This window comes from Camelina sativa, chromosome 7, assembly GCF_000633955.1.
Source record: "Camelina sativa cultivar DH55 chromosome 7, Cs, whole genome shotgun sequence".
In the NCBI taxonomy this organism is placed as follows: domain Eukaryota; kingdom Viridiplantae; phylum Streptophyta; class Magnoliopsida; order Brassicales; family Brassicaceae; genus Camelina; species Camelina sativa.
Window position 1 is genome coordinate 8,852,557 of NC_025691.1, and position 11,496 is coordinate 8,864,052.

Below are 11,496 nucleotides of genomic sequence, written 5' to 3' on the forward strand. Positions count from 1 at the left end.
AATTTTGCCTCTTTAGACTCACATTTCTTAGGCCTTAAATGATATGTCTTCAAAAGCGGATTTTAAACTTTTTTTTTCAAAAATTTGTTCATTTACCAATCACACATTTTCATGTAATTTGCGGTATTGAAAAAAATTGGTTGTGTTTTTCATGTTGTATATTATCCATTTGACCGTTGTTATTTTTAGAATCGTGTATTATCCATCGGTTTTTTGCAATAACGCATTGAACAAAATAGTTTTTAATTTTTTAAGAACAAAAAAAAATTATAATTTATGGGTTTCTTTGCCTTGTTGTGATTAATAAAAAAAATAATAATCAACATAGATTTTAAGAAATGACTTTATGCTAAAATATATTTACTTGTGCATAAAAGTATGTATATAAGAAGTTAAACTTTTAGTTTAAATAAATTTATTTATTTAATGTTCTTAATATTTTTCTATTAACACAAACTAGATAAAATTTACAATTATATTAGTTATATATAATTTAATTTAGTTAGATAACATTTGTTAGAATAATAGATATATATATATATATATATGAGTGTGTGTGTGAATTTATTGTGAACCAAAATTATTTTTTTCACCAATCAATTATTATTTTGTACCGCTTATTTTGTATTAAGTGCACTTTTCTCGCTAATATATTTCTTCCACATGAACTGCAGTTGAACAATATCGCACTACTAAATTATTTATCCTGCACAACCAAAAATATGTTGTTACCATTTAGATCCATATTTGCGGAAAAGTGCAGTTGTTATCGAATAAGCGGTACGAAATAATTTTTGATTGGTAAAAATTATACTTGCGGTTTAGAATAAACGGTACAAAATAATATAAATAATTCATATAATTGTATATTATTATTTGTTTTGTGTTAATGAACAAATATTTCAAACCTTAAATACCAAATTTTATTTAAACTAAAAGATTAACTTTTATGTGCATCGGTCGATGCCATGTGGAGGTTTCGATCGATGCAATTAGAGATTTCGCAAAATGTCGAGCATGCATCGGTTGATGCAGTGTTTGGGTCGTTCGATGTAGATGAATCTTGCATTGGCCAATGCAGGTGAATCTTGCATCGGTCAATGCAGACTTGCGTCGGTCGATGCAACACCAGTTGGTGTCGATCGATGCATGGGTTGGTGTCGGTCGATGCATAGGTTGGTGTTAGTCGATGCAGTTGTCCTGGTTTGTTGTTGATTGTTGCTTGTTAGTTAGAGCTATCTCATTTGCTCTTGTGTATAGCCTAGTAGATGGGTGATTCCCTCACTGAGTGTTTATAAAATACTCACGCGTCTCATATGTGTTGTGGTGTAGGTAAAGGCAAAGTGTGGTCGTGGAATCCAGGCGATAAAAAGGAGGATGTTTTAGTGGCTCGTTGATGTGGTCTGACTTCTGTTAGGTTGTTAGAGTTGAGTCATTAGAACATTGCTACGTTGCTGGTTTGATGTTCAATAATTCTGTTGGTGGGTTTATTATTGCTATTAAATTATTGGTTTATTATTTATTAGTTATTTAATGGTATATATTGGTTATTTTTCTGCTGTTTGGTTTGATTGTGGTTAGATGGCTAGTGGGTGTGGGACCACTAGTTGAATAGTATTATTATATTAAAAAAACGGGTCGGGATTTCATGGGTTGTCCATGGTCCGCCCATGTCCAAATCATTATGTACCAGTCAAGGACAATCACATAAATAAAACGGGTTTAAATAGTCTATGTCCAACAACGCTCATGGAAAAAACGGGTTGGACAATATGGACATTGGTCGGTGCATATAACTTAAAATTCTAGGTCAAAATCGATTTGGGGGAAATCTTAAAACTCATTTTTCGTTTTCTTAAAAACTTATTCGGCGATATTCTTTGATGATTTCTCTGGTGATACCATCTGCTTTCTTTCAATCTCCAAAACTCTGACGATACCATCTACTTCCCTTTAATCTCTGGCGATTTCAAGTAAGACTTCGGCATACCGTTAGACCCATTTGTGATTTTGTTCCTTCCTTCCTTCTCTTCTTCTTTTTTGATATTGAGGAGAGACTCATTTGTTCTAACTCCGAAAATTTGGTTTAAAGTCTTTGCTGAGGAGACATCATCACTATTTTATTTGTTTTGATGCTATGTCGCTTTATTTGTTATGATGCTATGTTGCTTTATTTGTTATGATGCTATGTCAATTTTGTTCTTGTTGCTCAATTCCAATTCTTTGTAGTCTTATGTTTTTATCATGATTATTGTCTTGTAACAAAGCTATGCCTCTATAACAATTTGATTGTAGTTTCTGTAGTCATCTGTAACATCTAGTCAGCTGGTGGGTTTGAGTTTTTTTCCTCTCTAATTGGTTTTTGGTTTTGGCTATTTTAGATGGATGATACTCTAAACCTTGAAGATGATTATGTGAGTGGGGATTGATGCTTGATCAGGATATGAATATGGATGAAGAAGAACATATAGAAGTAGATTCACTAGCGGGTACGACTGAGAACAAGACTAGAGCTAGAGGTACTAAACGTAAAAGGTCAAAGTGTTGGAAGAGTTTTGAAATTGTTGGAGAGAAATTGGATGTTGGTATGAGTAATATCAGATGCACCTACTGTGAGCATGATTATTGCATTAATCTTTGTAGAAGTGGCACCACTACTCTCTTATATCACATGAATTCATGCTCAAAGACTCCGGGAAGCAGTCCTTCATGTGGAAATAGGAAGTTTGGATATGATGGATTTTAGGAAGATGATTGGATTGACAATGATTGAACATGATTTGCCATACTCTTTTGTTGAGTACAGAATAATTAGGGAGGCTTTTCAATATGCAAATTCCAGCATAGAGCTTTGGTCAAGAAATACTGCAGCAGCTGATTGCTTAAAGATATATGAGAAAGAAAAACATAAGCTTAGAAAGATCTTGGATGAAATTCCAGGTAGATTTTGTTTAACAACAGATCTATGGAGGACAATATCGATAGAAGGTTACATGTGTTTGACTGCTCATTACATTGATAATGGATGGAGTTTGAAGACAAAAATCTTATAATTTTGTGCATTTCCTCCTCCACATACTGGTGTTGGAATAGCCACAAAGGTTTTGGCATTGCTAAATGAATGAGGATTAGATAAGAAAATATTTACAATTACTGTTGATAATGCTTCATCAAATGAAAACATGCAAGGAATTCTCAAGAGGCCCTTTAGAAAAAATTTGGTGTGCAATGGAGAGTTTTTTCATGTTAGATGTGCTTCACATATCTTGAATTTGATTGTGAAAAAAGAATAAGATGTGATTAAGTTTGTGAGAGTGAGTGAGTCTAGAGAACAGTCTTTTCAAACATGTGTGGAAACCATAGGAATTGAAGCTAAGAGTGGACTGCTTTTAGATGTATCAACTAGGTGGAACTCAACTCACCGTATGCTCTCAAGAGCCATCATGTATAAGGAAGCACTTCTCCAGCTTGGAGAGATTGATACAAGTTATCAAACTTTCCCTTCATATGTAGAGTGGACAAAAGCATAGTTGATCTTTGAGCTGTTGACCCCATTTGCAGCGATAGTGAATCTGATATGTGGTTCATCATATCCAACTGCCAATTTGTATTTCAATCAAGTATGAAAAATTGAAACTTGGTTAAAAAATCAGGACTACTCTTATGATGACGTTATTTTTGAGATGGTGTAAGGTATGAATGAGAAATTTGACAAGTATTGGGAGGAATATAGTGACATACTTGCTAAATTTGCGGTATTTGATCCTAGATTGAAGTTTATTTATATAGAGTATTGCTTCTTCAGCTTCTTCAACTAGTAAAAGAAGGGTAGATCATATGTGTAAGAAGCTGAAGAAGCTTTTTGAGGTTTATAAAAAGAACCCAATAAAAACAGGAGCAGGAAATTCAAAGTCAAAACACATCAGAACAAAGCATTCTTCCTGAGTATGATGTAAGTGTTCTATTCAAATTTCTTAAGTCATGAATCCTTTTTGGTATTGATTGTGATTTGTGTCCTATGTTATCTTTGTATACAATGTGCTTATGTTTTTAGATGTCTTGTGCATGTTTTGATCTGTTTGAGCTGTTGTGACATTCAAGCTGCTTGTGTGATCTGTTTGAGATGCTTCTATTACGTGTACATGTATGTGTTTTGAGCTGCTTGTGTGATCTATTTTGGGCTGCTTGCGTGATCTGTTTTGAGATGTCTTTTGCATGTTTTGATCTGTTTTGAGCTGCTTGTGTGGTCTGTTTTGAGATGTCTTGTGACACCCCAACTTGCAGAGAGGTTTAAAAGAATTAATTTGGCCACCTATGTCACTAAAAAGCACTTACTTTTTCGGTCGAGGGTCCTGAGAGAACTCCAGAGTTAAGCATGCTTGAGCTGGAGTAGTCTCAGGATGGGTGACCCTCCAAGAAGTGGTTGTCGGAACTGTGCCTGTGAGGACAAAACCTAAGGAAATATCATGTGGTGATTTTTAGGGACGGTAACACGTCTTTAAAACCTTCCGGACGTAGCAAACCGACTGTCGGATATGGATGGACTCATGGGACTAGTGAGAGGACGTGAAGCCCATTAAGGAAAATGGACCGATGGACTGGAAGTGGACATAGGGCCCATTGAGAGGTGGCGGTCGGGGCGTTATAAGTGGTATCAGATTCGAACCTAGACGAGTGTGGAGTCGAGTGGGCTCACACCGTCAGGCGGTGATGCTCTTGGTGCGCAACGAGGACATTGCGATATGTTAGTGGGGGTGAATTGTGACACCCCAGTTTCAGAGACTTGCGTAGAGGTGTAAAAGAATTGATTTGGTCACCTATGTCACCAAAGTGAAATTATCTTTTCGGTCAAGGATCCTGAGCGAACTCTAGAGTTAAGCGTGCTTGATCTGGAGTAGTTTCAGGTTGGGTGACCCTTCGAGAAGTGATTGTCGGAACTTTGCGAGTGAGGACAAAGCATAGGGAAAGATCATGTTGTGATTTGTAGGGATGGTAACAAGTCTTTAAAACCTCCCGGACGTAGCAAACTGACCGTCGAATATGGATGGGCTCATGGACCTAATGAGAGAACATGAGGCCCATTAAGAAAAGTGGGCCCATGGACTGGGATATAGGATCCACCGAGAGGTTGCAGTCGGGCGTTATAAGTTGTATTAGAGCCGAACTCAGACGAGTGTGGACTCATGTGGGAGAAGTTTATTGGCTGTTAAGTGGGAGAAGTTTATTGGCACGTGAGAAGGAGAGGAGTTGCTGGACACGTGGGAGAAGTTTATTGGCTGTTAAGGTTGAGAGAAGAAGAACTAGATCGAGAGCTGAAGTTATATAGGAGAAGAAGGAATCAATTAAAGGGGATAACCAGAAAAATATTGAAAAGTGTAATCATCTTCTTCTTCAATTCTCTCTGAAATCTCTTAGGGTTTGTTGTTTCATTGTTGTTAGAGCTGATTCTTCTTCTAAGCTCTATCACATGAAATTTTGGATTCTCGTTTCATGAACGACGATTCAATTTGGTGTTTGTAATTTGAATTTCAGTTGAGTTACAGTTTCTCTGTAACAAATGTATCAGAGCTGTGTCATCCTCGGATTCGTTTCAATGGCGGTGAAACAACATCAGGCGGTTGTTCGTGAAGCTATGATGGAGACTCGATCGGCATTGTTTGAATCGGTGGTTAGCAATACAGAAGAATTGATTGGAGCTCACAATGTCGGACGATTCTCAAGGCTTGTAACTACCAAACCGATCAAGAATCATTACGCTAGCACTGGTGGATCTGGTACGTCAAGGAACAATTATTTTGATGCTACACGTTTGGAGAAATTAGATTCCCTCAGATTTAATGGTGATAGAATCAAGGATTGGCTGTTCAAGATCGAAAAGTTCTTCTTAATTGATAATACTATGGATGAATTCAAAGTTAGTCTTGCTTCAATGCATTTAGATGCTCTAGCTGCTACTTGTTTCCAATCCATTTCACAATCAGTTTTGTGGAAGCATGTTAGGTGTAATTGGGGACTTTACAAAACGTTGTTACAAGGATACTATTATAAGCTAGTGGATGTTATTGCAGAGCTGAAACAGTTGCAGGAAACAGAAGAAATTGAGAAGTATCATATAAAATTTGAGTTGATTAGCGACAAAGTGACATTATCTGAAGATTACTTGGTTGATATTTACTTAGCATGGCTGAACACTGATACTCAGCTGAATGTTAGAATGTTAGAATGTTTGATATGATCCTCCCAAGGATTCGACACCTTCGAGTTGGTTGATAGAGACACCTTGATTCTAAAGACGACGAAGCCTCAAGAATAAGGATGGTAGAATGAATGGTTGCACAAGAGTTGCGGAAAGACTCTTGATATACCGGTTTGATCTTTCAGCCTCACACCAAAAAGATCAGATCTCTCAGCCTCGCACCAAGGAGATCGGGGTTTTGACTATCGGAATCACACCAAGTAGTCGGTTTTGATTGTTGGAATCACACCAAGCAATCGGTTTTGTTCACAAAGAACAGAAGAGAATCACTCTCAAAAAGAAAAGGTTTTGATAAAAAGTTGGATTGTTGATTATTTCTTTACTCTTACATGAGTTTATATAAGATAAGAAAACTTGGTAACAAAGCCAAGTATTATTCTTGAAACTAAAAACAATAAAGATAGATAGTTGAATGAAGATTCAACTCTTGAATTTTGTCTTCCCAAGGTTTCCTTCCCAAGGTGAGTTGAACTCCAATTTTCGTCACTTCTCTTTGACCACAAAATAAAGTGATTATTTTGGGCTTTCTTGGACTTGAATTAGGCTCAAACTGGGCTGGACTTGATAGGTATCATCCCCAAAATAATTTCCCATGCTCTCTTTTGCCATAAGTTCTTGTATTAGCCCATTAAGTACCTCCTTGATCTTTTTAACTCTCTTTGACTCCTTGATCCAATTTGCTGATGAGAAACAGCATGGGCTGTATCATTTCTTCATCTTGGGCTTAGTAGAAAACAACTCCTGGTTGCCAAACATAATTCTGGAAGCTCTTAAACCAACTGGACCTGAAACTCATCAAGTTAAGAAATAGATCCACCTCCTTTGGCAAATGGGACGTAACTCTGTGGTTTGTTGGCCAAATCTTGTGTTCTTGAGCTTGTTGGATACATAAGAGATCCATTGACATCTTCCAGTTGATTTCGTGTCCAAATTGATTCTGAGTTGGTCTGTGTAACACGATCTTTGGCTCAGACGCGAAAATGGAACTAGGACAGATCCACTGACTTGAAATATCCATATCTTTCAAGTATGAACTGATTTTAACGTGCTTCCAATTCTCAGTGGTTCTAGGATGGATCAAGATTTCAGAACAGTTTTGTTCATAGCTTGAGTACTTCTGGCTTGGTCGGAATCCTCCTTTGAATGCTCGTAGGTCTAAGTCGCGTAGCCATGAGTTCACCTGATTTGTAAAATGAATAACTCCTTCACCTAAACTCTGATTGGACTGATTCAACTTCGAGATATGCTCTAGATGCGGTAAGAATGCATCCCAAATAGCAGTTTGGTAGGAAGAGTTGATCTTTGACTTCGTTCGTGTTGAGCAAGACTCAAGGGTCGTCTTGGATGGTCTCATGATCATATCAATGTTTCAACCCAAGTATATTCAACAATGCTTATTGGTGGAAAGATTGTATGAGAAAGCTTAAGCTTATCGGAAAAAAGTTCAATATAAAAGGATTTTATCATCCAAACCAGAGCCTGTTCATAAAACAGTTCTTATTCCTACTATAGAGAAACCTATGGATACTATAGCTCAGCCTCACAATAAAGCTTGTAGTGAATCAAAAGAAGTTCAGGTGGAGAAGGTAGCATCGGAAGAAACCGTAGTTATAGCTCATGTTTCAGTTAATGCAATTTCAGGAGTCTATGATCGTCGAACAGCGAGAGTGAAGGGTTCTTATGGGAAGCAAGTGTTGTATATACTCATTGATTCAAGTTCTACACACAACTTCATGGATCCTAAGGTAGCTGAGCAGTTGAACTGTGTTTTAAAACCTGAAAGTATGGCTCGAGTTTCAGTAAGTGATGGGAGAATGTTGAAGGTTGATGCTGAAATTGATAAGTTTCAATGGGAATTTAGAGGTACACAATTTCAGACTGATCTTATGGTAATTCCCTTAGGTGGGTGTGATATGGTGTTAGGTAAGCAGTGGTTGGAGACATTGGGGCCAATAACTTGTGATTTTGAGAAGTTAGTGATGCAGTTTCGTCTTGGACAGAAAAAGGTTCTTCTTCAGGGTATTCGACAAGGCTCTGTCAGAGATGTGAAGGTTGTAAAGCTTAATAAGCTGAAGGAGAGTCAAGTTCAACCTTCTCATAAGAAGAAACCGGTTGAACAAGAACATTATGGTGTGAGTAAACTGTTGAAGCAACATGAAGCAAGTTATGCCCCAAAATCGATTAAAATGTTGCCTTTGACTGATAAAAGTTCAGAATTGATATCACACGATGTTGTTTGTTCTTCAAGAGGACACATCACAAGTTTTGTCTTAGCAGTGGGTGATTGTGGGACGACTAAGCCTAGTGCATATCACATATTTGACCAATGTTCTCCAGTGGTACAAGAAAAGGTGGAGAGGGAAAAAAGCTTGAAGTGTTGGAAGTTAAAATTTAAAGTGGAAAATGATGACACAAAGCAACAAAACAATAAGGTGTTGTTTCAGCATTCAACTGGTTCTTCTATTAGATTGCAGAGTAAGGAAAAGCAAAACAAATGTTGCAAGTCTTGGATGTTCAAATTCAAGATGGATTCTAAGCTTGCAGAAACTAGCCACCTAAAGTGTCACAATGAATGTTGTCTTTGCACACAAATTGGAGGATTCAAGAAGCATAGAAAACTTCTTCTGCTTTCTCCTTGTCCTAGTTTCCTATAGCGAGAAGTGAGAGTTGTTCATGAAGTTCCTGCAGAAGAACTGTTATTAGTCTCTTTGGAAGCTAAACCTCAATCTGACCAAGCAATTTCTGAAGAAGAGCAAATGGTTCAGCAAGAACCTTCTGTTGGTGGGAAGAAATTGTTGCTAACGTTGTTAAAGAATTTTGATTCGCCTTTGGTCATTAAGGATCAACAACCTGTTGTGGCAAAAGCTTCGAGTCCACTCTTTGATAATTTCTATTCAGTAATGGCTGACTTTTGTGAGCAGTCAACATGTGTCAAGCCTTATAAGTGGAAGCAACGATTATCTCCAAAGTCTTGGATGTTTAAATATAAATTGGGCATTTGGAAGAGATTGAACATTTCGTTTTGATGTTCTATACAGATGATTGCAGTTGGTTACAGATCAGCCTTAGCGAGATTCTTCTGCTTTGTACAAAGTTTCAGGCCAATAAACCTTGTGGTCAAGGTTTTCTAAAGAGGGAGGATTTGGTACAGGAAAAGAGATAAGAAGAGTAGCATGTGTGGCACGTGAGAAGGAGAGGAGTTGCTGGACATGTGGGAGAATTTTATTGGCTGTTAAGGTTGAGAGAAGAAGAACTAGATCGAGAGCTGAAGTTATATAGGAGAAGAAGGAATTAATTAAAGGGGATAACCAGAAAAATATTGAAAAGTGTAATCATCTTCTTCTTCAATTCTCTCTGAAATCTCTTAGGGTTTGTTGTTTCATTGTTGTTAGAGCTGATTCTTCTTCTAAGCTCTATCACATGAAATTTTGAATTCTCGTTTCATGAACGACGATTCAATTTGGTGTTTGTAATTTGAATTTCAGTTGAGTTACAGTTTCTCTGTAACAATAGCCCACCTATTAGTCCATTCAGGTTAAAGTGGACTTGAACAACCCATTTTGACAGCTCTAGTTTAATTGATCTGAGATTACTTGAGTCAAGTGGAAGAAAACCCCCTAATCAATGTTCCTAGACTCCATTGAAGGTCAAATTTGTGCCGGAAAAGAAGTAGGTAAAAAGTTAAAATAAAATAAAAAAACCTAATCTCATTGTTGAGAGCTTAGACCTTGAAATCAAGTGAAGCGGTTGAGCAAAAGGATAATAGCGCCTATTTAATATTTGTTTCAAAGTAGAAATGACATATAAGATTTATAACTGAAATATAACATTAGACGGAATATCCAATATTTGTTGAATGAATGAACTAAAAAAAAGTTTCTGAATTAGCATCTCTCCTTAGATATATATTCTAACACTATACACCAAAACTGGCGGCTCCAGACGCGATTTCAAACAACAAAAAAAACTATGGTTGCCATGTGAATCTCTCTTTGCGCCAAATGATGCAAGAATCTTCGTCAAATACAGTTGGTCTCTACTTCTCTACCACTATTGATGCTTGCATATCTCAGCCAAGAACTTCACACCTGCACAAATATACTATCTACATCTATTTACTTTTTATCGCGAATAAGCCATTATTGAGGATTATGCGAGAAGAAGGTTACTTACGTTCTTAAAGTAAGGCAAGGCAACAAGTCTACGGTTAAGAATGATGTGAAAACGCGATATTCTTCTCTCTCTCGAGATTTCACTGCTACCAAAAGCTTTATTAACGTTGTCAAGGCCAGTTGGATTCTGTGTTGCTTTCTTCTGCTTTCTTCTATACAAAAGATCTGCTGTGTTCGGTTCATACTTGACCTAATGACATATGTAAACTCTCATTGTAATTGTATATACATGGAAAATAGAAAAAGATTATTAATGCTATAGATTGACAAGACAGTATTTTACCTTGGAAGAACTACAAGCAATCTTACATTCAACCTCGTTAATAATTCTCAGTCCTTCCATTGCACGCGACAACCCTGAAGATTCATCCGGACTGCTTAATTTCGCCTTGTTCCTGAAAAGAGTGTATGATAAAATGATAACTAACTGTACTTTCACAACTTAAGTTATGCTCTTATCATTTCTTCATTTACCTCTTCAGAAATAGTCCAGGTTTCTCTTCATCACGGACAAACGAAAGAAAGTCATTCTGCAGATAATTAGCAAAACCTGGTTCCACTGTCACAGCTGTAACTTCAGGCTGATCATTCCCGCTGTTCATAAGTTGAATCGAGAGACGAGTTTGCTCAGATGACTGCACAAAATTTTGCAAGGACAGATTAGTATGTGAGAACATATACACAGGTGTCCACACATAGCATGAGATGAAGAGAAGCATACAAATTTGATCCTGTATATGTTCTGATCATGGAGAAGGGCTCGAGCATTTTCATGGTACACTATATCAAAGAATCTTCCTGGCTTTCTGTAGTTCTCGTATGCATATAGTTGCAGAAGCTTGGTGTCTGTCTCATCAGCTGCGACTGCGTGAAGCTAAAAACATGTCCAAGCCACTTCAATGATTAGTACAGAACAGAAACAAAGGGAGAGGAACAGAAGCAGAGTCAAGGCAATAACAAGTTGCAGGTAAAATGGAAGCTTACATGCTTAACAAACTTTTGAACTAGCTTGTCCAATGTGAATAGAACATATGATTGTGCTCCAATGATAGCACGGCATTCATCTTC

The 11,496-nt window shown here is 37.2% G+C and overlaps 1 protein-coding gene across 5 annotated transcripts in view; it reads right to left on the reverse strand.

The window, feature by feature from the left end:
* LOC104700759 (paired amphipathic helix protein Sin3-like 5) overlaps window positions 10,046–11,496 on the reverse strand; it is an 8,103-nt gene continuing 6,652 nt past the window's right edge. For 3 of the 5 annotated variants that reach the window (XM_010416329.2, XM_010416330.2, XM_010416327.2), the window contains exons 16-21: window positions 11,413–11,496; window positions 11,150–11,302; window positions 10,903–11,063; window positions 10,712–10,823; window positions 10,430–10,618; window positions 10,046–10,357 (exon numbers count right to left, since the gene is read on the reverse strand). The exon at window positions 11,413–11,496 is cut by the window's right edge and continues 1 nt beyond it. In XM_010416329.2, the coding sequence (XP_010414631.1) occupies window positions 10,307–10,357; window positions 10,430–10,618; window positions 10,712–10,823; window positions 10,903–11,063; window positions 11,150–11,302; window positions 11,413–11,496 (750 nt within the window). In that variant the 3' untranslated portion in view covers window positions 10,046–10,306. The remainder of the gene's footprint in view (window positions 10,358–10,429; window positions 10,619–10,711; window positions 10,824–10,902; window positions 11,064–11,149; window positions 11,303–11,412) is intronic. The other 2 variants (XM_010416328.2, XM_010416331.2) reach the window with 2 other exon arrangements.